Source organism: Colletotrichum costaricense (assembly GCF_030867565.1).
Source record: "Colletotrichum costaricense strain IMI 309622 chromosome Unknown Scaffold_18.1, whole genome shotgun sequence".
In the NCBI taxonomy this organism is placed as follows: domain Eukaryota; kingdom Fungi; phylum Ascomycota; class Sordariomycetes; order Glomerellales; family Glomerellaceae; genus Colletotrichum; species Colletotrichum costaricense.
In genome coordinates, this window is record NW_026848247.1 from 652,023 (window position 1) to 675,748 (window position 23,726).

At 53.3% G+C, this 23,726-nt stretch overlaps 6 protein-coding genes across 6 annotated transcripts; 3 read left to right on the forward strand and 3 right to left on the reverse strand.

Moving 5' to 3' along the window:
* Window positions 1-985: 985 nt before the first annotated feature.
* On the reverse strand, window positions 986-5,208 carry CCOS01_13766 (uncharacterized protein; the record flags this gene model as incomplete). Its single annotated transcript, XM_060461911.1, has 3 exons — window positions 986-1,915; window positions 1,965-2,549; window positions 2,602-5,208. The coding sequence occupies 3 exons, from the start codon at window positions 5,206-5,208 to the stop codon at window positions 986-988; spliced, it is 4,122 nt and encodes a 1,373-aa protein (XP_060307631.1).
* Window positions 5,209-9,722: 4,514 nt separating this feature from the next.
* Window positions 9,723-13,373, forward strand: CCOS01_13767 (PH domain-containing protein; the record flags this gene model as incomplete). The annotated part of the gene is made up of 6 exons (XM_060461912.1): window positions 9,723-9,786; window positions 9,888-10,021; window positions 10,104-10,487; window positions 10,538-10,604; window positions 10,657-12,025; window positions 12,074-13,373. 6 exons carry the CDS (start codon window positions 9,723-9,725, stop codon window positions 13,371-13,373), a joined length of 3,318 nt encoding a protein of 1,105 aa, XP_060307632.1.
* Window positions 13,374-15,144: 1,771 nt separating this feature from the next.
* CCOS01_13768 (uncharacterized protein) lies at window positions 15,145-15,612 on the reverse strand (the record flags this gene model as incomplete). Its single annotated transcript, XM_060461913.1, has 1 exon — window positions 15,145-15,612. The coding sequence occupies one exon, from the start codon at window positions 15,610-15,612 to the stop codon at window positions 15,145-15,147; it is 468 nt and encodes a 155-aa protein (XP_060307633.1).
* A 403-nt stretch (window positions 15,613-16,015) lies between these two features.
* On the forward strand, window positions 16,016-18,236 carry CCOS01_13769 (uncharacterized protein; the record flags this gene model as incomplete). Its single annotated transcript, XM_060461914.1, has 5 exons — window positions 16,016-16,060; window positions 16,127-16,685; window positions 16,740-17,332; window positions 17,382-17,751; window positions 17,806-18,236. 5 exons carry the CDS (start codon window positions 16,016-16,018, stop codon window positions 18,234-18,236), a joined length of 1,998 nt encoding a protein of 665 aa, XP_060307634.1.
* Window positions 18,237-19,343: 1,107 nt separating this feature from the next.
* On the forward strand, window positions 19,344-20,816 carry CCOS01_13770 (PCI domain-containing protein; the record flags this gene model as incomplete). The annotated part of the gene is made up of 2 exons (XM_060461915.1): window positions 19,344-19,912; window positions 19,991-20,816. 2 exons carry the CDS (start codon window positions 19,344-19,346, stop codon window positions 20,814-20,816), a joined length of 1,395 nt encoding a protein of 464 aa, XP_060307635.1.
* Window positions 20,817-22,013: 1,197 nt separating this feature from the next.
* CCOS01_13771 (UMP-CMP kinase) lies at window positions 22,014-23,091 on the reverse strand (the record flags this gene model as incomplete). Its single annotated transcript, XM_060461916.1, has 2 exons — window positions 22,014-22,681; window positions 22,857-23,091. The coding sequence occupies 2 exons, from the start codon at window positions 23,089-23,091 to the stop codon at window positions 22,014-22,016; spliced, it is 903 nt and encodes a 300-aa protein (XP_060307636.1).
* Window positions 23,092-23,726: the final 635 nt, after the last annotated feature.

Below are 23,726 nucleotides of genomic sequence, written 5' to 3' on the forward strand. Positions count from 1 at the left end.
CTGCAGGACACACACACACTCTTCTCTCTCCTGGAGTCCTAGCAGCCCAACCTCAACCTGATTGATATCTTTGTCAGCTATTTCGATCGCCGTCGAATTGATGCAGAGAATGAGGCCGCATTCTGCATGATGTGTGCCGCAGATCATGGACGGCAGACTGCAGACTGCAGAGCATTAAACTCATAGGGCAGGAACAATGGAGGAATTCGCCTTACATGTATGACGGGCATCTTAGCTAGCTCGCTGGTGGACGGATGTGAGCAAAACTTCAAGTTGGATCAGACCACCATGTACAACTACACAGAGTCGGATAAGTAACTTGGTAGATCTTGTCAAACAAGTAGAACAGCCTCAAAAGGTAGCACTGCACTCTTTATCACCGAGCTTATGATCCTGCACGTTTAAACAGAAGAGAAGTCTCGGATTAACCCGTGGGATCATCATCACCCCTCTCTGGAAACGACCGATCTCTCCGAGTCAAAAACGAGGCAAAGAAAGAAAGAATAAATAAATGAGTAAATAAATAAAACCCCTCATTCCTTTGAAAACCAAAAACCATAACAAAGGCGCCGGCGAGGTTAAGAACGTAGCTAAGGGGGGTATCTACATATAGCCTGTGATGCCGTTAAACCATTACCAAAATTTGCGTGCGCCCAAATCTGCGTGCGTTAAAAACAAGAATAGGCCGTTGGTTGCTGCTGCGTGTTTGCTCCTTTGCTCTTCGCCTCGTTCCTTCCACACTCGGGCATCACATAACACACGCTCTTTCTCTGCTCTCTGCTCTCTCCAGAATGGTATCGAAGTATGCCTGCCTGCCGCCCTTCCCCACCTAATTGCCCAGTAAACCAAACGAGATGAGCAAACAAAAACGAAGAGGTAAAAAAGCAGAAACAGAAACAAAAAAAGTCGAGAGCCAACGCCTCGCCGTGTCCGCCCTGCTTTTACGGCCTCGCTGTGCCGCGTCCACCCCGCGCTGTCGATCATCTCATCGTCTGGGCAGGTTATTAGCCCGATAGGCTGACGCACCCCCCGTATTCCACCCCTGATTGACACTGTTCTTGACAATCAGCGCCGCAGCCGCAGCAGCTGCCTGGCGCTCCTTTTGACGGTGCCTCTCCCTGAGGTAGTTAGTTGCTTCGGGCCGCATGCGAAGAATGCGGAGGATCATATCATCGCTGGGGTCTGCCTGGGCCTCTTTGCGCTTCTCTTCTTTGGCTCTTCTCATTGTGCCTAGATTTCGGCTCATCATGATACTCTTGCCACGTCGGATAGTGCCCATACTAGCGAAAGCTCCAGGCCCGCCGCTAAAGGTTGGCCCAAATGTTGCTGGAGCCGAGAGTCGGTTTTCGTGCTTCTCCTGAAGAAGCATTTGCGTCGCGCGCTGGGCGTTGGCAGCAGCCATGCGCTCAGACTCCCGAATCAGGGTATCCGTTGGCTCAAAGTAGAAGAAGTTCAAGGCTGCCAGCTCGTGCCACTTGGGCGACTTCAGGACGTCCTGCGGCACACCCAACTGCTCTCCAGAGTCATCCTTGGCATTGAAGAACTCAAAGAGAAGATTCAACCATTGATAGACAATGTCGATCTCCTTCTGTGCCAGGGGCCTCTGCGAAGAGGGCTTCTCGGACAGCGGGGGCACCAAAAGGCCTTCTATGGCCTGGAGGACTTCCTTCCATAGACGTGTCATGACCGCAAGCATCGTGGCGTCGGTTAGGGTCTGTTTCATAATGGCGAAGTTCTGGTCAAAGTAGTGGAACAGCGGTTGCAATGCTCCCTCGATGTCGCTTGCTGTGGTGACGACTGGCATGGTCGATGCCCTCTTCTTCCATAGACTGGTCACCTGCGAACCGATACCGCCACCTTTGACCAGTCTCCGCAAAGTTTCGAGAGAGATGGTGGCACTGATTTGAGCTCGGAGCTAGATCAGAGTTAGCAGCTGAATCCAAGTGCAACGAAATGAAGCGTACCTTATCCGTGATCTTGCGGACCATATCTCTCTCTGTTCTCTTCAAGTGGCGGAACGCCTTTCCAAAGTAGAATTGAATGTCGTCGCGCTCGCCTTCCATGCTCACACGCAGTAACACTCTACCTTGGGTGTCCAAATCCAGCCAGTATTCGCGAGGCAGGTAGTCACTAAAGTGAATGGGATCAACCTTGAGCGACGTACGACCAACAAAGTCATGTTCGCCAAAGGTATCGTAATCCCAAATAGTGGCGATGATGTTCAGCGGACTTGACACCGTGATGTCGACAGATTCGTCCCAGCGAGGGTTCAAATTCCGATACACAATGCGTGTCTTATAAAGACGCTTTTGGTACTCGTCTCCGAGGACTACGTACGGATCACTGAAACCACCCGGATCGCAAGCCTTCAGGTCTTCGGCTTCAACAATCTTGATTGTGAAGACGTACTTATTAGGTCGTCTTGGTTGTTGCTTGCCGAGGCGCTCAGCCTTTTGCAAAACCTCGGCGCAAGCGTCGACGTTCATCGACTTCTCTAGCTTGTCTAGAGCTTGCATGGCATGCTCGATATTGTTGAGCTTGACGAAAGACTAAGATTATGTTAGCGAGTTACGTGATGCAGGGTGGTAAATTGGTGCAAACCTCAGGATAGAATTGAAACGGCTCTGGAGCATCTTTGGTGTTCCAGGCATCTCGAGCATACTGAGCATACTGCATGAACTTTTCTTGTGTTGTTTGGTTCGCAGCTGCAGCCTCCTGCGCCGTTGGCCGGTCCATCTCCTTTCCAAATCGTTTCTCAAGCTCCTCGCAGTATTGGCCAATGCCAGCTGCGTAAGAACGAGCCAGTGCCGTCATGAATCTGGCGTGGTGGACGTCGCTGTCCCATTCTAACTGATAGACCTGTTCCATGGTTTGATGGAACATGGAAAATATATCCACAACGGAGGAGCTGTGTCGTTCGTTGTCCGAAGGAATGCCGTCGGGATTGTGAGTCTTGACTTGGAACGGATCTTCGGCAATTGCGTTGTCGACTAATTCGACCATGACACTCTCGGCATTGCGAACCCATCGCCAAACGAAGTCCACCAGAAGTTCCTCAATCTGGAACTCGAATGGCTTGTCGGGCAGCGCGGCGTGGTGTGTCCGGCGCATGTCAACTAGCTCTTTGTAGAGGTCAAACCCATCCTGCATGTTGATTTCTTCACCACTCTCTTTTGCAACTGCAATAGTGCGCTCAATGATGTGTTGCGCATCTCGTTCATAGCTGGGAAACATCACATCCACGAGGACCTGCCAGGGTTTGACGCCCATAATCTCCCCGATATTCTTGTACCGTTTTTGAATTTTGTTCGAAAGCTTGGTGACCGCCCGGCCGAGCTCAACAACGTGGGTGAACTGCCACTCAGAGGCATGATTGGGTAGTTTCTCGTGCACAAAAGCGTTGTACGCGTCCGTGGCAGCACGTCTCATGCCGTCGGTGAGATGAGTAGCGAATTCCTGAGCCTGTTCAGGTTTGACGGAGAACGCAGGATCCGAGTGGATATGGTCCACCAACAACTCCATCACGGCCGCAATGTTGGGTGGTTTCGATGCGTAACAATTGAGCATTAGGTTGTAAAGATCTCGTAGTAGAAAGTCGTGGAGGCTGTGGAGTGTCTGCTGGTATACAGCGAAATCATGAATGGTCCAACGGCTTTGGTCAATGTCCAGCAAGCCCGCGTTATACTGGTGTAAGTGTGGCGGTTTCTTGACATCTTCACCCGTAGTCTTTACGTTGTTGATTGCAGCGAGAAGATCCTCGGCAGGAAGCTCTCCGTCGAGAAACTTCTTCCCAATCACCTCGACAAAAGCAATTAGTCTTGAAAATTGAGGAAGGCGCCAGTACACGCTAAGTTCCATGAGCAGGTCGCCAGACTGCTTCGAGATCGGAGTGAACTCTGCTGCCGGATCAGCGTGTAGTTGATCATACGTCATACAATCTTTCAGGATGGCCTTATAGAAAGCTCTCGAGTCGTTGGGTATGAACGTGTAGACGGCCTCCTCGAAGTCCTGGCTAGAGTCGTCGAGAGATAGAGAATCAAAGTTGATAGAGCTGTCGAAGTTCAGGAGGGAACCATCAGGGCTAGAGATTGCTTTGCTGATTTCCGAGTACGATTGTTCTGTCCCGAAGACTGACATGGGCCGTCCAGGAAGTGGCTTGTCCACCGTAGCCGTTGACGTCTTGGCCAACTCAGGGTTGACAGTCAAAATGTCGAGAATGATTTGAGACAGATGCGGCGCTTCAGCTCTCCTCCACTCTTGGAAGGCTTCCTCGACATCAAAGTCCTGACTCCTCAAAGCGCCAGGTGCACCTGAAGCCAACCTTTGCTGGTAGTTCTTCATGTCCTTGATCGCGTTTTCCTCCGTCCAGATGTATCGGCTAGCCTCGATGTCAGACTGTACTTCGGAGTTGGATCGACCAAATATGCGAGCCACGGTGAGGACTAGCGGCATGTCCTTGACGTCGGTGCTCGGAGGAACGACGATCTCGATGGTGTTGCCTTCGCCCTGAGCAGCGTCGAGAGACAAGTTCTGATCCCTAGTGAGTAGCTTGTTCTCCAAAGTATGCAATCGGCTCATCAACTCGGGCCTGTCTCTGTCGTGCCCCTGGTCCCGAAGAGTTTGCGCCACTAGCCTGATGAACATGGCCATATGTCTGTCCGCCGTTTCCTTCCACGAGTCGTCCGTCGCCGATGTTAGCTGGGCATACTTTTGGTTGGCCTTGGTCGCGGACGAGTAGAACATGAGAACGTAAGGCTCGAGCTTTCGGTCCTTCTCTACGGATTTTTGAAAGCCCTTCTCGGTGAATGCTGTGTATGCTTCGGCAAAGCTGCGCTTCAGAGCCGAGTCGTTGAAGCCTTGCATGGGTTCCTTTCCTGTCAGGACGTTCTTAAGTCTCTTCTCCAAGGGTTTCTGGAAGCCATGGGGCAGCTTGATGCTGTTGGAACCTGACGAGACGAATTGACCGACCAGTTCGGTGACGCTCGTGTGGGATCTCTGGGCTGGTTTCGGGGCGGCAACATATTGCTTTCGCTTCTGTCTCGGTTGGAGGATGTGGTTGAGGTATGCAATTCGCAATGCAAAAGTATAGGCATCGTCATGGCTGACGACGGTGATGTTGCCCCTGGATGCTCCCCTCGGTCTCATGCTTAGCCGGTTGCTAGTTACTCGACGGCCCGGCATCCACGAGCTCCTAGAAGCGGATGACATGATCGCGGATCGTAACGGGTCCGGAGATGCGTGGGGTCGAAAGTCGGACGTGGGCGATAACGGGGCACGATTTATGAGAAAGCTGTCATTCTCGTACCAGCGCAGAATGGCCAGCTAGGTGGTTTGTAGTGGTCGGCTGTAGACTTTGTTCGTAGACGTGACAGGTCGATCTAGGGCTGTCAGGAAGGTTCCAGCTGCGACAGCGGAGAAGTTATCGTCGGTAGGTCGGGGGGTTTGGAGGAAATGAAGGTTGCGGCGAAATGTGGTGGCCGTCGAGAGTTGGATGGTGGTGTTGATCTGCCAAGGACCCAATGTCTAGCAAGCACACTGCAGCCGCTTGGGGACCCTCAGAAGGTTTGGGGGTGAATGTTTGGTGCAGCAGGTGACACACGTCATTGGCAGAAAAGGAGATGTGGTGACTGCCGGGACCCCTTGTACTTTTCAGGAAAAGGTGGCACGGTGGTACCTGCGGCCCTGTGCGGCGCTAAGCGGCCCTGGTATGGACAGCACGAGGGACGGGAGGGAGGCTAAGTTGGCGAATAGTATACCTCTAGCAACATTTCGTCGCTAATGAGGTACTTATCGCAGCAAGTAAGATGGGTGGCATTAGTTGGTGAACAGAGGTATTCTGATTTCATTAGTGCTGGGCGTATCGGGTATCGATGATGCCTAACCGGCGGAGACCCGTGGACGGGGCCGGACCACTGGTCACTGCAGTTCTGGCCTGACGATACGACACCTCAATCTAGAGAAATGCGAGCAAACGGATAATGCCAACAACTGGCATGCAATGGGTCTTGGTGTTTTGTTCCAAGCTCTGGGTCAGATTCTACCTTTGATTTTTCTTTGCGACAGAGCTGGAGACGAAACTTCATCAAGACCTCTCCCCAACAGATAATTGAAGAGATACACCACATGAGAATAGTCACCGACTTTCGATGTTTCGTTTCTTTCGTCAGGCCGTGTAAGGCTCCCTTGAAAGAAGCTCTCAGGCGGCAAGTCCACGTACGTGGGACCACACTCTGTACAAAGGGAGACATTCACGATACGAGATCTGTTGCCGCCATGCTTGGCTATTTCGCCTTCAATACGAAAACTTTCACCGTCTGGCATTAGTCTCGGATTCTCAGTCTGGCCTCCTGCAGATCGCCTTGAAATTCTATGTGAGTGAAGTTCAGCCTGAGACTATCAACACCAAAGGGAACTGCTCGCGTGTTGTGTCACTAGCGATAGCGTTATGTATTACCTATCCGTACGGATACGACCATTTCCAAAGGGACCAATGGTATCAGCAAATCACATGCTTCCGCGTAATGTGTCTTGGCCGCTTCTATCGACCTTTCTCCTTGTTCTTTCAATTTTCTTTCTTCTCCACTGCATCCTCCGAACGGTCCAAGGGTATTTCCACAGCCATTGTCCAGCGAATCAGTAGTCCGTCCGGACCAAAGATGGAGCGTCCAGGACGCGCATATCTGGTCCGTCATGCGCAGCTCATCATTTCCCGGTCCTTATCATATTCTGTACGATACTCCACGGGCACTCATTGAGCATTTTCCTTGACCCAAGTCACAATGCCTTTCTCGGTCAAATGTCTTACCTCCTAGTCACCGGCAGAAGCTCTGTGGCCATATTCATTGGTAGGACCTATGCTGTGCAAAGGACTACACTGGCGTTCCAGCGGTCCAGTTGATTTGACACAGGTGCAATCGCAGTCTTATCATGATCAGGGCAAGAAGATCGACGATGCGTCGTGGCAGTCAAGCTGGCAGTGGCACTGAAAGCCGTAGATTCAGAACAGGTAGAAGGCTCGAGTCGCTATGTTCTCTGTGCCCAATGCCCGATTATTCGTCTCAATTTTGTCCGAGGGATGTTCCTTGTCTGCCGCTGGGACGCTGGGGATCGCATGGTCCATTGTTTATCTCATACACACGGACGAGCCCGGCTGCTGGAGCCGTAATAAGTCAGAAAGGCGAAATTGCCCAATACAGCGCCAACAAGCCGGAGGTGACAGGCCTGCATTGTAAAGTATTTGACATTTGGTGATGTATGGGTTGCAAGTTCGATGCTGGCGTGCAAGACGTTGCCCAAGTTGTGGGATCGTATCCGTAGGAACAAAAAGCTTCTGACGGAGTGAACGGTGCGCCGTCACAGTCGGAAGGAGTCATGGTGGTAATAGGTATCAAGGCGCGTACGAGATGCTCTTAGCTTTGCACCGACTAAACAGCTATGCCGCGCAGGCCATGGCGGCCGGCGCCCGTTGATCGGTGACAGGCGCACTGCTTTCGTGAGAGAAAGTCTGAAACAGCTCTCCATCCTCTTTTACCTGAGAGTCTCGGAATCGGCTGGACTCTGCTTGGCTCATAGCAAAGGTAGAGAGGCGGAGACGCTTCCCGGGACTTTGGTAGGCATAAGGACAGCATGCCGAACCCAAGACTGAACCCGACTGGCTAGACGAAAAGTTCGATCAACGCAGAGACTTCGTTCGTATGATTCGAGAGCTTGTTGCATCTACTATGTAGTTCCTGGAGTGGAGGAGAGTGACGGCCGATTGACTTTCAAGGCTTTTCAGAGGACTGGGGAGTCAGTCTCCGAAGGCCCCTCATCAGCTACCCCCTTTCTTGATGCAATGCAGGAGCATAATTGGCAACCTGCAGGTGGTGTCGTCGCAAGTTGACGAGTTGGATCCCGACTCTCTGGAATATTGGATAAGTAAACGGGTGAAAGCGCCATAATCAAGCGAACAGTTTGCAAGAGCCGCTTTGTCGGCGTGATGAACAGAATCCTTGCCCAGTGGCCAACAGACAGGGCCATATCTCCGCGTAGAAGAAACTTGGGGGACGGAGACATGGCGTCCGAGAGGGTGTTCAAGATCTCGCGGCTTGCCGGGCTTTGCTTCGCTTCCCCAAGTTGGGAATCTGGGAGGGGCAAATACCTAGGCCCCTAGAGTGGAGAGGATTGGGGGGCACGAAAAGGAACGGCGGTACTGCGCGCCCAGTCAGCTTGTTGCTTGTTCGTGCTTGTCATGAAGACTTGGTAATTAGTGCCAAGGTGCCTTGCTACGGCCCAACAATGTGCGGGATGGGCAGGACCAGGTGGTGTGGTGATCCCATGCGCTTTGGTCAACTGTCGAAGATCTTGAACTGATGACCCCACCATAGACGTCTAAAAAAGTGAAAGAGGCCGCCGTTGTGCCTGGAATGAAGGAGAGACGCGGATGCTGTTCAGTGCCCCAAAGAGGACCTAGGAGGACACATGAAACCCGGAGGTGAGATGGTGGATGGCTGGCGGTGATGGTGTTAGTGTTGGTGCTGTTTTTGTACTTGACAAGGCTTTGGAAGGTTTGGTGTCCGTTGGTGGTGAGGTGAGGTAGACCCTCGCGCTCCTGAATGCCATAGAGGTGATGCCGAGGGGGTAAAGCTCTTTGTGTGATAGATATTATTATCGTTGATGCAGCCCGATGCTTGGTATTCCATTGGAAAGGCTAGACGAAGAGAGTTCCACGGGTGGATAATCATGGGAATTTGAGGCCGGCGGGCAGGGGTCGGGATAAAAGTGAAATCGGCGCCAATCTCGTCTTCGCCAACCCTGGCGCCTGAAGACCAAGTGGGCTTGATTCAACGTCACAACGGGGGAAGGCACTTGGGGATTGAGGTGAGATGCACCTGCCCAGCCAGCGCTGGATGTACCTAATTGCGCATCGCAGCTTTCCAGTGGCAGCGGCGGCGCGTAGTGTACCTTACCCTTCGTGCTTCCCAGTCCAATTCAGACGAGGTGGCATGGTACCTTACCTTACTCCAGACCACCACAGTGACAAGCCCAGCCCGGCCAAGTCCAGCCCACCTGCATCGTGTATATGTACCTGACTGGCGTGGGAAATCTCCGCGGCGACACAAGTATCTTGAACCGAATGTGGGCCTTGACGACACTTTCAAGGAGGGGAGGGGGGCACTGGGGGGCACATCAGCGGCAGCAGGCAAGCACCTCAGCAATAGCAACACAGTGACAGCGACCGACAAGCAACAGGCCTCTGAGGCAGACGTGCCGCAGCCCAGCAGTGGTTCTCCGTCGACATCGGATCGCAACATTCAACCTTTTGCATTTCCATGACTCTCTTATTCATTTCCCCCCGTCCATTCTACTCTACAACAACTACCACTACATCTCTGGTTTTTTACCTTTCATTCCTGTTCACCCCTCAAATACTCCCGCCCTCGACGCCGCCGTTGCCTGCCGTTATCCCCGCAGCTTTTACTTTAACCCCTTCGTTCAGGCCCTCATCGCCTCCCGCAGCCGCAGCGTCTCGAACCTGGCTGCTCAGTCCACGCTTCCGTACCGCCTGTCCGTGGCTGTGGCTTGGCCTCTTTTTGTGTCGCCAAATGTTCACGTTCCTGGCTAACTTGCGACCCCGCGCTGCAAAGCCCGCCGACCACCAAAGAGGCGCTCCCTCTGCCTCTGCCTCACCTCCGACGTTCTACATCTTCATGCGCCGTTAATCCTAACTTCAACATCTCATCATGGGCATCGTTAGCAGCAAGCCCGATGACGGGGCTACCCTCTATCTTAGAGACCAGAATCGACGTGCGACCTCCCGCCCTCTGCTCCCTCTGTTCTGCTTGCCCTCTGCCTTGCCTGTTCATGCATGCAGCCTTGCGCATCCGCTTGCTAACTCTTCGTTGCAGTATCCATATCTTCTCTCGTCATCTCCAACCCGCGAAGGCGCTCTTCCGTTAACATCGTTCCCAATGCATTCCCCGCCACCAGAGTCTCGGCCTCTCGTCCGCTAGGCGACGGCAGTCCCATAGAATTCGTTCAGGTTCGTAGGCGCAAAGAACAGCACCGCACTTCCTCTGCTCTTTCTACTTCCTAGGGACATGCGCTGACCTTCATATTTGCAGGACACCGAAGTCGTAACAAGTCCCGGCGGCGTCCCGAATTTCATACTGAAGCTCAACCAAGACGATGAGCTAGTCTTCACCTTTACCTTCGTTATACGTCAAGGCCAACAGTTTGTCACCAACGGCGGCGCTGACGCTGTAGCAACGACCGACACTCAAATCAGCGGACTGACCTACGTCTATGCCTCTACACCCCGCGAAGTAGAGAACTTGGTGACCCGCGAGTTCCACGCAGACCCGAATCTACACAAGAATTCCAACGTTGAGTTGGTAGGCGACTTTGCGACTGGCGGCACTCCCTCCGTCTCTTTTGAATGGACCTGGAAATGGAAACCTCCAAAGAGCATTGAAGACAGGGGAGGTGGATGGAGGAATTCCTGCAGCGTATGCTCACTACAGACCATGAGCATGAAGCATTGCTGATCCCGTCATAGTTCGTCGAATACGACCCTCGCGCTCACTGCCTGCACACTCTGGCTAGTTTCTCATACTGGGTGTCGAGTAAGGCTTCGCTCGTCCTTCTTACCCGCGGCCCGCAGCTGACTTCTTCCAGACCCAGTCTCGCCGCTCAGCCACCCAAACTCGCCATCCCCTCCCTTCCTACTGACCGCCCCTCCTAAGATCCGTGTCGCCTCGTCCCAGTCTGTGGATTCTCGGATCAGTCATGCCGAGTTAGACGAGCCCTTGTCACCGTTGCCGGGCAATACATCATCGACCACCATCCTCCCTGTGCCACAATCTGCGTCGGAGCCGATCAAAGTAGATGTCGCATGCCCGAAACCCACCGACGATGTTCTTGTACCAGACGATGGACCTGTCTTCAGGGCGACGATTAAATCGTTGGAGCAAAAGACTGGCAACATGCGGACGCAGATGAAACGCGTGCTCAAGATGGCCAAACAAGCACACGAAGCACAGCAAGAGGCCAATAAGAACTTTTCCGAGTTCATCGATACTCTTCGGGAAGCCTCTTCAACAAATGCCAATGCTGTCCAGCCAGCCATCGAACACTACTTTGACAAGATTGCCCGGGAGATTCTCGCCTATGAGCGGACAAATACTGTCAACCTCAAGAGGATTGTGATCGATCCTTTGGACAAATTCTATACAGTGGATATCAAGCAAGCCGAGTCCAAGAAACGTGACTTTGAGGAGGAAAGCAAGGATTACTATGCTTACGTTTCAAGATATCTCGGACAGCGTCACGATTCTGTCAAGGCTAAGAAACTGGCAGAGAGTGATTCAAAGTACCAGACCAAGCGTCGCAACTTCGAGCTCAAGCGTTTCGACTATTCGAGTTTCATGCAAGACTTGCATGGCGGCCGCAAAGAACAGGAAGTTCTGTCCCACCTCACGCGATACGCTGACGCTCAAACGAAGAGCTTCCTCGAGGCGGCGAAAAAGATCGATACCCTTCTACCCCAGTTGGAGGCACTTTCAAACGAAGTACAAGAGGCCGATAAGGAGTATCAGTACCAAAGGCGGGAGCGCGAAGAGAAGAGACGACTACTCGAGAAAAGCAACCAGCCGTACAATGAGCCCGATCCCATCCCTGTACCCGGTACAAGCAGTGGCCCGGTTGCGAGCTCAAATGGAACTGCGTATGTTTCCGACAGTGATCTAGGCCGTGCCGACAGCACAGGATCGCAGTTGAAGGTGGCAATGTCTTCGGGTTCGAATCCTTCCCTTTCAATGGCTTCTCCTGAGCTATCTCGATCCCCGGGCAGTCTCGGCAATTCTTCTGTTGGAAGTCCTGCTCAAGCCTCAAAGTTCAAAGGAATCCGTGATTTGGAGGAGAAAGACTATGGCCAATCGTCAGGCGCCAGCAGCACACAGCGTAAAGAAGGCCTGCTATGGTCCCTTAGTAAGGGCGGAAGCAATCATGTTGACCCGCGCAACCTGAACAAACAGGGTTGGCACAAGTAAGTTCACCTGGAACCCCCAAAGCATTTTGCGTCCTGACAAAGCAGGTTCTGGATTGTTCTCGATCAGGGCAAGCTCTCGGAGTATAGCAACTGGAAACAAAGGCTTGATTTGCACAATGATCCAATCGACTTGAGAATGGCATCTGTTCGAGAAGCACGGAATGCTGAGCGTCGATTCTGTTTCGAAGTCATTACGCCTCAGTTCAAACGAGTCTACCAAGCAACGTCGGAAGAAGATATGAACAGTTGGATAACGTCTATCAACAATGCGTTGCAAAGTGCGGTCGAAGGTCGCATCATGAGAGACAAGTCGGCGCCGAGCGATTCAGGATACATCAAGAGAGACATTGGCTCGATCCTCACCGGCAAGAGCCCCTCTGTTGGCCACAATAGCCACCACAGTCACGCAAATTCAAATAGCGCACCCGTACGCCGAATTACTGTGGGCGCTCGGCCCAGCACGCATCGATCAACCAGCTCGAGTTTCGACGAGAATCCTGACAAGCTGCTTCAATTGCTTCGCGACAACGACCAAGGAAATTGCTGGTGCGCTGATTGCGGGTCGGGTACAAAAGTCGAATGGGTTTCAATCAATTTGGCCATTATTCTATGCATTGAATGTAGTGGCATTCATCGCTCCCTCGGCACGCACATCAGCAAAGTGCGATCTCTCACCTTGGACATCAATTCCTTCACCTCTGATATTGTCGAGCTGTTACTTCTTGTTGGAAATAGAGTGTCCAACATGATTTGGGAAGCGAAGCTCGAGCCTGGCTTCAAGCCGACACCACAGGCAACCCGAGAGATGCGGTTGCGGTTCATTACGGCAAAGTACGTGGATAGGGCATACGTTGAGCCGATTTCAGCCACACTTTCGCGTTATCCAAACCCCGACGACACCTTGCTGGCAGCCATCAAGAAGAATGAGATCCAGCAGGTGATCTACGCCTTGGCTTTGAGGGCAAGTCCTAATGTCACGGACAGGTCTCGAGGAACGCACGCAGTTTTTCTGGCGCTGGCGGCCGCCGATCCTGCGTCACCTTCTCCCACTCCCGGGCAGCCCCCGGAGACGGACAGAACGGTGCCATTCCCAGTTGCAGAGATGCTGCTTCAAAATGGTGCAGAAGTTCCGTTGACGATGCCGGCCTTCCCCCTCAGCCGGAGTGCGCAATTGTATATTGAAGAGAAACGAGGGCGCAGCACGGGGTTTTCAAACGACAGCGTCGGGTCATTGCCCGGCAACCTGAGTCCCAACGAAAAGCTGCAGCGGGAGAGAGATGCCCGATTACAGAAGAGAGTAAGCGCGGGAGGACGTCTGGCCAAGAGCCCGATTCCGGAAAGGTAGCGACCTACCTGTCTCGAGCGGCTGGGACAACTCAACATGTGCCTTGCCTTTGCACTGCATGCGAGGCATAGATCTTCTCTTGAAGTTCACTTATCGACAGACGATTATGATGACTCCGGGGGTGACGATGGATGAAATCATGTTGGCACTGGCAAGAAGACGAAGAGGAAATGGCTGGCATGCTTTGACACTGTCATTACGAGAAGCCATATTGGTTTTGAAGGGTCTGGTGGTCCTTTTTCTTTTCCTACCGGGCGAGAGAGGCTATCTGTTTTCATTGCCGGACATGAGGAGCCCAGAGTCACGGGACCATGTTGTCACATATAGCATGTGTACAGAGTGCTCTTTTCCATGACAGAGCCAGCGCAGGGCCGATCAGGTACACACCATTGTAGCAGTCCTCGATTGGAGAAGGCCAAAGGTTGGAGAGTGCAGAGACGGCCGTTGTGCGTGCGTGCTTGTCAGTGTGTGTATGGATAGTAATAGTAATGAAATGATGAATACAAAGTAAGATAGTAACATTTTATTTCGGCTGTATCGTATGCCATAGACCGAGTGAATGAGGCGATTGAGGCGAAACTCTTGTTGCCACTGGCAGTCAGACAGAAAAGGAGAAAAAAAAGAGAAGGAAAATCGTAAATGAGTCGTTTGGTGGCAGGTGAAGCACTCACGTGTGGGTTTGACGTGGGATGAATCACACCTGCGGTCCGTAGTATACTTAGCCACAGCAAGCGACGGGACGCACACCTATTCTTACAGAGTGACCTAAAAGACTGGGTAGAAGGGGTGTGGGGAACGTCACTCTTAGATGCTGGGAAGGGCACATGATAGGAATGTCTCAATTTGGAGACTCGAGACGGAGGATGGACGGGTGTCTACGTCAAGCTCGTTCGCCATACCCGCTGTCGAGACCCAAGTTCGACAAGGTGTGGTGAGGAGTCCATGAGCATAGTATGGGAAATCTCGATCGTAAATAGTAAGGAAAGCAACCTTAGGGGCAATAGCGGCTATATGATTCATGAACACCTTAGCTACCTTACTTTACCTTCATCATCTGGTTGTGGTTGAGTGGGCCCCCCTTCCGAGGCGAACATCGCGATAGTGTGCAGGTGAGGTTTGCAGAGGGGAGAAGAACGGCTCACATGAGACCTGCTTCTTTCCGCCACATGGTTCGTGATAGAGGCGGAGGCGGGAGGGAAGTGGGAGAGGAGCTATTATCAGTCGCACGCGGGCGCGATTCTTGCTTCCGCTTCATGGGGCTGGCGGCATTCATATGGAAGGGGATGGGAGTCATTTCCCTTTTCGAGAAAACGGAATTTTAAAATGTTTTGCCATTCAACCTCGTTCATCCTCGTTGCTCTCGTATCACTCATCGTTGCGGAAGCACCATTGCGATCGTCTTTTCAACTCTGCGCGACCCAGTGTATAACGACTTCTACCTTGCCTTGAGGTAAGGTACCTTACCTTACACCATCTCTCTACCTCACCTTATCTATCGTATCTGTGCACGTATCTGCCAGATCTGCATACGACCTGCGACAGTCGAAAAAACGAAAAGGAAAGAAAAAGGACCTGAGCAGGGAAAGCGGCTTTGGTTTACCTCATTTGAGAGAGCAAGAGAAGAAGAGCTCGCAGGAAACAGCCGATGACTACATGTCTAGGCTGCAGCGCACCCAACTGCTGCACCACTACAGTCATTCGATCCTCGAGGACCCACTTGCTCTGGCACGGTCGTCCTCGATCCGAGAAAACCAAGGGAAGGAAGGCCCTGTCAACAGCTAACCTCCACTGCCTGCCTGCCTGCCTGCCTGCCTCCAGCAAGCAGTCCAGCTGTGTCAGTGTGAGGTAAGGTCACTCTGGGGCGGTGTTCACAGTTCAGCCCAGTTACCTTCCCGGTGACGGGTCCAGCAAGCCCCAGCCAGCCCTGCCCAGCCCAGCGGACGGGACCCTCCCCAGGACCAGGACACAGGACAGCCGTGGACAGGACAAGCAGGACCACCACCTCACCAACACCGGGACACAGGGACAAACTGACGGGACCCGGCAGCTTGCACAGGGCCATTGCCAGGGGCGTTTGGTTGGTTCTTCCACTTTTTTGGTCTGGCTTGGCCGTAGCTTGAGCACCACTGCACTTGCACCTGCACCAAGCTACCACCTCCCTTTCCCCCTCTCCACTTTGGGGGAACTGACTTCCCGGATCGTCCAATACGCAGGCCGCAGTACGCAGTAGCTCCTCCATTTTCCAGGCTGCACTCCACGCTCACTCCTCGGGGCTTGCCTTTCCAGGCTTTTGCTGAGCAGCTGGTTTATTAATGCGAAGAGCCTCGCCATCCATCACATCTCTCCCTTAGGCAACACTTCCAACATCCAATCTTCCCATCCCCAATCCGTTACAACTTTCACAATCACCCACGTTACACCTTATCCTCAGAACTTTTATCTGCACAAATCATTTTGGCCGTACAGAGGTTTCCCGTACGTACTAGCTTTACCATAACCAAAGATCGACACATACCTGGTACCCATTAATTCACCGACGACGTAACCATTCCTTACCTCACCTTGCTTTACCCGCCTGCTGCCTCGGAGAATCCCACTTGCGAGCGAATCCCGCAAGACTCGTAACACTACCAATCGAGGCCATGGCTCCTCCTCAACCCGAAAAGAGCCAATTGAAACGAACTAGAGTAAGTCGTCTACTGATCTGCCCGGCCTTCTGGTGTGCAATCCTAAATCGTCTTTCCCTTCCAAAGGGTTCTCTGCCAGAAACCGAACTGGATGCGAAGAAGCCCCGCCGCTCCGACAGGCAATCACCCGAACCCGAGCACAAGACGCCAGTCTCTAAGAAGCATCAGCTTCCCTCCCCAGTCACAAGGTCCGGCGACTCGGATGAGGTCTACAAGGAGCCCACCGCCACACCCCCGGAAGGACGTCCTAGCCAGGTGAACCACCGCAATAAGGACGACGCGTCGCAAGCCGTTAATAACATCTCCTCGCCGCCGCAGGAGGCTACCCAGGCTTTCTCGCAGTATGCCCACGAGACCAAGGAGGCCCTTTCGGACGAGGTCGAGGATGAGGTGAAGGAGGGCGTATGGGGATACTTGTTCCCTCTCGATACCAAATATGGCAAAGTTGTCGTCATGAAGAGGCGAGCCGCTTGCCCTCTGCCTGACGCTATTGAGGCGAAAGAGTCAACGAATAAGGATCAGAATGGAAAGTCGTCCCTGCAGAAGGAAGAAGAGGCGTACGAGCGCACAAAGGTCAAAGGAGTTGCATCGGGCGGATATTTGATTGGCCGTCATCCAGAGTGCGGTAAGCCTGTCGTCCGTCTCCGGGCGTAGCCATGGTGTCGCTGACAACTCGCAGACATCGTCGTAGACGATCCTATCATTTCCAACAGGCATTGCTTAATCTTCACTGAAAACAAGGGCGGTGACACTGTTGCGATTCTGGAGGATTTGTCTAGTAACGGAACTTTCGTCAACGAAGCAATCGTAGGACGCAACAAGCGGAGAGAGCTCCAGGAGCAAGACGAAATCGCTGTTATTGACAAGGCTCGTTTTATCTTCCGATACCCCAAGAGTCGGCAATCTAGTGCATTTCTGAGTCAGTACACTCTCCTCGAGAAGTTGGGTAAAGGCCACTTTGCCGAGGTGTTTTTGTGTGTCGAGAAGTCTACCGGCCAACGGTACGCCGTCAAGATCTTCACCAAAACGCCCGGCATGGAGGAGAGATCCAAGCAGGAGGGCTTGCAGCAGGAGATTGCTGTTCTCATGGGCGTCAGCCATCCCAACGTTCTCTGCTTGAAGGACACGTTCAATGAACGTAACGCCGTTTATCTGGTCCTCGAGCTGGCTCCTGAAGGCGAGCTGTTCAACTTCATTGTGATGAGGCAGAAAGTGAGCGAGGATGAGACGCGTAAGCTCTTCAAGCAGCTCTTCCAGGGCATCAAATATCTTGTGAGTCTCACATCATGGTAATTCTGAGTCGAGCGCTGACTGGTGGCAGCACGATCGCAACATTGTTCACAGAGATATCAAACCTGAGAACATCTTGATGGTCGACAAGGAACTCAATGTCAAGCTGGCTGATTTCGGCTTGGCAAAGATTATTGGCGAAGAGTCCTTCACGACCACATTGTGCGGCACGCCCAGTTATGTGGCTCCGGAGATTCTCGCCGAGGGCAGGCACAGAAAGTACACGAAAGCTGTAGACATTTGGTCGCTAGGTGTCGTGTTATACATCTGCTTGTGTGGCTTCCCGCCCTTCTCGGACGAGCTCTATTCTAAGGAGTTCCCCTACACGCTGTCGCAGCAGATCAAAAGCGGTAGGTTCGACTACCCGTCACCGTACTGGGATTCTGTTGGCGACCCTGCTCGTAAGTGGCTCGAAAGTCCAAATTTTCTGCACAGAGACTAATGCCTCAAACCAGTTGACCTGATTGATTCTATGCTTGTCGTCGACCCCGAACGTCGGTTCACTGTGGACCAGTGTCTCAACCATCCATGGATGACTCAGAACCAGCCTGGTGTCAATGATAGTACTGATGGTCTTGTTGGCGGCATTCAGAGCTTGGGCGTCCATCGACGGGGCGTGACCAGAGAACGTACTCTCTTGAGCACATTGAACTCAGTCCAGGTGGCAACCAGAGCGCCTGTGGGAGACAGCAAGAAGCCCGTCAATATTTACGCTAAGAACACGAAGAAGATTCAGCCAAAAGAGGCTGACCCCCACTCGCAGAGAGCTGTGGGCGAGTTCGTGGAGATGGGGGGCAAGGGCGACGAGCCGCTCTTTGGGGCCGATGGAGAGAGCATTTACTCAAAGAACGACATTGCTAGCGCTGAGAAGAATGATGGGAAGTAATGTTGTGTAATGTTTCTTGTGGGTTCTTTGGGAGCATGGATTATGAGATGTGTCTGGGGACAGCATCGGCGATGTTTTGGGTTCTTGGCTTTCCTGGTGCCATGCAGGCATATACTATGTTTGCAACACCACCAGCCATTGTTTTCAGTAGTGTCACGGGCTTGGAGAGAAGGGTTGTGCAGTAAAGCATTGGACGACCTATACAGATACGCAGGCACGGATGGGCAAAAGTTTGGAGTTTGACGTTGTCTTTGATTGAAACAACGGCCCAATATAATAATAAGCTTAAACAACATGCAAAACTTGTCTGTGAAGATACGTTCTGTCGATGACATGCGCGGTAGGTTGACCAGCTCCCATCATTTGTAGGGGAGGTACCTTAGATTGATAAGTTGTATATCGGTCAAGGAGCCAAGACTCAGCGATATTACCCACCGATGTATCGGCCCCGAGAGGATACGAGGCGGCCAGGCTGCTGCGGGTCACACCGGCGGTCCAGATAGACGGGGTGGGGCCGAACCAACGACATGTCTTCGTTGGGTCCTCAACTATTTTTCTGCCATTTGTGTTTCTTTTCTACTTTCCAAGCAAGATGAAAATATCGATTCCAGAATATCCTGCTTAAAAATATCATTGCCTCAATTTTCTTGCGAATTACAGCATGCCATAGTGAACGATTTGATGTAGATACGCATTCGGTGTAACGCCCGACGTTGAACGCTGGCACCCCGCTTCGTTCACCGCCTTCGCCTAGGGCCCCATTTGCGGTTTTTCGCACAACTGCGAAAGTGGCAGAAAAAATTGCTTACCACCACCCCTCCATCAACGACGACGCAGAACGAGTCGGCCTTCGCAAATCGAAGCAGTTGGACTCACCGCACGACAGACCGACCCCCTGTCTCCGTTTTCTCAAACGACACGCCCCCTCTCTCTGTCTTTCTCACACTTTCGGCCGTCTGGTTTTTCCCGGGTTTAGAACCTCCTCTTTTTGGTTTTTCTCTCCAACCCCCCGATCAACCGCATAAACCACCGACCTCGAAACCCACCCACCCCCTCTCTTCGTCGTCGACCCTCCCAAAATTCCCGAACACCACATCGGAAACAATCATGGCGGCGGGAGCGAAGCAACAACAGGCGCAGCCGCAGCTGCTGTTCGTCGATGGTTCCTTCCAGGAGCTGGCCCGCGAGATGGCCGAGTACCTCCACATCGCCGACGAGATTAAGCCCCTTGTCGAGAACGAGGCCAAGAAGGAGGAGGTCCTGAGCAAGCTGGTGGCTAAGTCGGCGGCGCTGTCTTCGGTGCCCGAGAAGGAGTTCACGGCCGCCTCGAACCTGATGGTCCACCTCGTCCTGCAGTCCGAGGAGCCCAAGAAGCACCTGCCCACCCTGTGCAGCGCCTTCAGCAAGCCCATCGCCTCGAGCCCCGTCAACGGCGTCGGCCTGAGCCTCAACGCCCTCAGCACCGTCTTCAACCTCATCGCGCCCGAGAACCCGATCCGCTTCAACGTCTTCATGGCCATCCTGCGCTTCCTCAAGTCGCACGCCATGTACGATGCCGTCCAGCCCTACCTGAAGCACCTCCCCAGCTGGTTCGAGGAGTGGGCCACCGGCGAGGAGTTTCAGAGACAGATGTACGAGGAGATTGCCGAGGTTGCCAAGGAAGCTGGCAAGGAAGAGTGAGTTTTTTACGATATCCCGAGACTTTTGGGATGAGAACATCAGATGTGCTGACGGCATGTGCCCCACCTTGATAGGGAGAGCTACGAGTACATTCTCAAGGCCCTGCGCACCTTTGACGCCGATGACAAGGAGGAGATTGGCTCCGAGGACGCCCAGAGGCTATCCCTCCGCGCGGTCCGCGACGCCCTCCTGTCCAACACACACTACCTCTTCACGGACATCCGCAGCATACCCTCGGTCCAGAACCTCTCCGAAACCCACCCCATCTACTCCCAGCTCCTCGACGTCTTCGCCGAGCAGGACCTCGAGGACTACAACGACTTCAACGACGAGCACTCTGGCTTCGTCGAGAAGGAGGACCTCGACCACGACAAGCTCCACCGCAAGATCCGCCTCCTGACCTTCGCCTCCCTCGCCGCCCAGACGACCTCGCGCCGCATCGAGTACGCCGCCGTCGCAAAGGCCCTCCAGGTCCCCGCCGAGGAGGTCGAGATGTGGGCCATTGACGTGATCCGCGCCGGCCTCGTCGAGGGCAAGCTCTCCCAGCAGGACCAGGTCTTCCTCGTCCATAAGGTCACCTACCGCGTCTTTGGCACGCGGCAATGGCAGGAGCTCGCCACCCGTCTTGACTCGTGGAAGGGCACGTTCACGAACCTGCACGACGTCATCCGCAAGGAGCAGGCCAACGCCAAGGCGCAGAAGGAGCGCGAGGCGCAGGAGGCGGAGCGCAAGCAGCAGGGCGGCGGCGAGGGCGGTCGCGAGGGCGGCCGTCAGCAGAGGGGCCAGGGACGTCGCGATAACAACCAGCAGCGCGAGCCCAGAGAGCCAAGGGAACCCCGTGAGCCTAGGGAGCCCAGAGAGCCGCGCGAGCCCAAGGAGCGGACGGAGGATGACGACTAAGCGGGAGGCATGAATTCTGGTCTGTTGATGAGGAACTTGCCTTTTTGCTTAAGTTGACTTTTCTCGCCTCGCGATATCCACACAGCTCAAGGGGATGCAAAGCGGGACGAGGGGGAAGACAATGGGCCGAAACGAACACCAAACATTACGGCGAAAGAGGAATCAAAAGGTTTCAGGGAGGCCAAAGGGGAGAGAGGAAACTTCGTTCGTGTTTATTGTAATTACGGCGAGGAGAGAGAAGAGTTAGGTGTCCCTGGGACCGTATATGGGACTCGCGCGGATTTCCATACCTTAGAGCTGGGACAACGCTTTTTTTTTTTTTGTTTTCATGGAACAGTGATGGAAAAAAGGGATGGATTCCGAGTTTTCGACGCTGTGGCACATGACTTGCTTTGCTGCCGGCATTGCGGGAAGAAGAAAAGCAAAAGGTCTTTTTTTTTTAACACTTATTTAGGGGGGTCCCCGAATGAATCCGGCGTAACGAAGAGATTTACGATACAGACGTCTTTTTAGCCTTGCTTGTCCTTGACACTATACTGCTCCTTTTGTTGTTAGTGACCGGCCGCCTGATCGAAAAGCAACTGCCAACTATGTACAAAGCTCTTGATATGTCCGCGGCTGAACATAGCTTTTTTTTATACGACACACCTAGTAGGCATGCCATGGTGGCATTACAACCATCATGAGGTTCACGGTAGAGGGGAGCCTGGGCCAATGATTCATATTTGATGCTCGAGTCTTTTTATTTGTCTTTTTCGAGGATTTGGTTGAGAAACTCAATAGTACATGTCTAGATATACAATAGACAAACAACAAAAGAGAAAAAAAGAATCTTTTTTCGACTCCGGAACTTCTTATACAAGCACACACACACATGGCGAAAGGCCCTTCTTCTAGGAGTCTATGCCAAAAAAAAAAAAAAAGTGCTGACCCTTCTCTACCGCACCCCTCTCTAGACTAATTTTGCATTTTGCCTCTTTTTTTTTTTCTTCATCTCGGAGTCTGGTGTTCACTTTCAGCCCTGCAACGCAGAGAAGACGAAATCTCTAACCATGGCAGGCCGTGAGCGAAGCTAGGAGAAACGCAGGCCAAACTGTTTAGCCAGCATAGGTGCACGTAGTCCCCCACCATTCGATCTAAGCTGTAACCCGCAACTCTGTTGCAGAGCGCCAAGTCGGTTTCTCCTCACCCCCAAAGTCAGATGCCCAAACGCTTGGAGAGCTCGGAGCGCGTCTTGCTGTACACGTCCTGCGGCGAAGGCGTAGCATCGAGCTTGACGACGCGGCCCTCCTTTTCAAAGTAATCCACGACGGGCATGCTCGTCTCGACAAAGGTGCGGAAGCGCTTGCGGATGCTCTCGGCGTTATCGTCAGCGCGACCGCTCGTCTTGCCGCGCTCGAGCAGGCGGCTCTCCATGACGTCCTCGGGGCAGTCGTAGAAGAGCACCAGCTTGGCGGGGCAGACGGCCTCTTCGAACTTGACGGCCTGGTCCATCTTGCGGGGGAAGCCGTCGATGAGGAAGCGGGCCTTGTTGCCCGGGTTGTTCTTGATCGTCTCCGTCATGGCGTTCTCGAGCAGCTGGACGGTGACTTCCATGGGTACGATGAGGCCGTCCTTGATGTAGTCCTTGATGAGCTGGCCGAACTGGGAGCCGGGGCGGTCTTGCTCTGCGCGGAGGAGGTCGCCGGCCGAGAGGTGGGTGAAGCCGTAGTCGGAGACGAGGCGGGCGCACTGGGTTCCCTTGCCGGCGCCGGGGCCGCCGAGGACGAAGAGGACGGTCACGTCGGCGGGGGAGAAGGTCGGGGTCGACTTTGTTGGGGCGGGAAGGCCTTGCTTTGCCACGGGGGCGGGGAGGGAGGCCATCTCTGTAGGTGTTTTTGTCAGTCGAGCCTCTGTCTCGTGATTGCACAGCTTGATCAAGCTACTGAAAGAATTGGAACATCGTTTCTGTGCTCATCCTGTGGACGAAAGCGACAAGATCATGCTTGGGGCCTAGAAAGCTACTTTGGGGGGTATCAGGGTTAGACAAAGATAGCTTACCTGCTCTTTGATCGACGAGGAGCTTGTAAGCAAAGCTACCGGCACCGACAACAACGAGGAAGGGCCAGAACTTGACGCCCGAGGACTTCTTAGGGGGTTCAGAGGAGTAGAAGCGACGCGCCGGGAGTCGCTGTTGAAGACGAAGAGAAGAGCGAGAAGTGGAAGTGAGGATATTAGAAGAGCGGATTGGGGAAGAGGAAGCTCGGGAGAGCAGACGGGGCGCAAAGGAGTGCATGATGACGGGGCTATAAGATGGCGAGGTAGGCGCGGGTTTGGCGGGCGGCAAGCGGCTAGTTCGGGGGGGGTGAGAATGAATAAGGTATGGAGGCTTGTCAATGCAAAGTGACGAGGGCTGCGGCTACACCAAGGACAACGAGAGAGAGGGAAAAAAGAGTGACAACGTGTGGTGGTGGTTGGTGGATGGTGGTTTCGAAACCTGTCCTGCGTTCACGCACTGCTGCTAGGGTCAGCTAAGGTAGGGAAGTGTTGGCGTGGCACAATTTTGGACGGTCCCGTCACCTCCTGAGAGTGGGGCAGATTTGAGGGCAATTGGGGATTGGGATTGGTATTCTGGCACCTGGGCTTCCAGACCGCCCGACCTCATGACCCCTGACCACACTGACGTATGTCCACTTGGCAACAGTACTGGGTTCTGGCGCTGTCACGTGGAAATATCGTTGAACATCGTTGAGATAAGCTTTCGTCCGTTTGTTGAAGCCGTCTTATTTTTACATATCTTTGGAAGCCAAGGGACGTCCGTTCTTCCCGTGCGCTTCTTCCGTCGCTGGGACCAATCGCTGACGTCTACTTCCTACACGGCGAAGATGCTGCGTCCGGTAGACAGAGTCTCTGAACTTATTTGAAGACTAA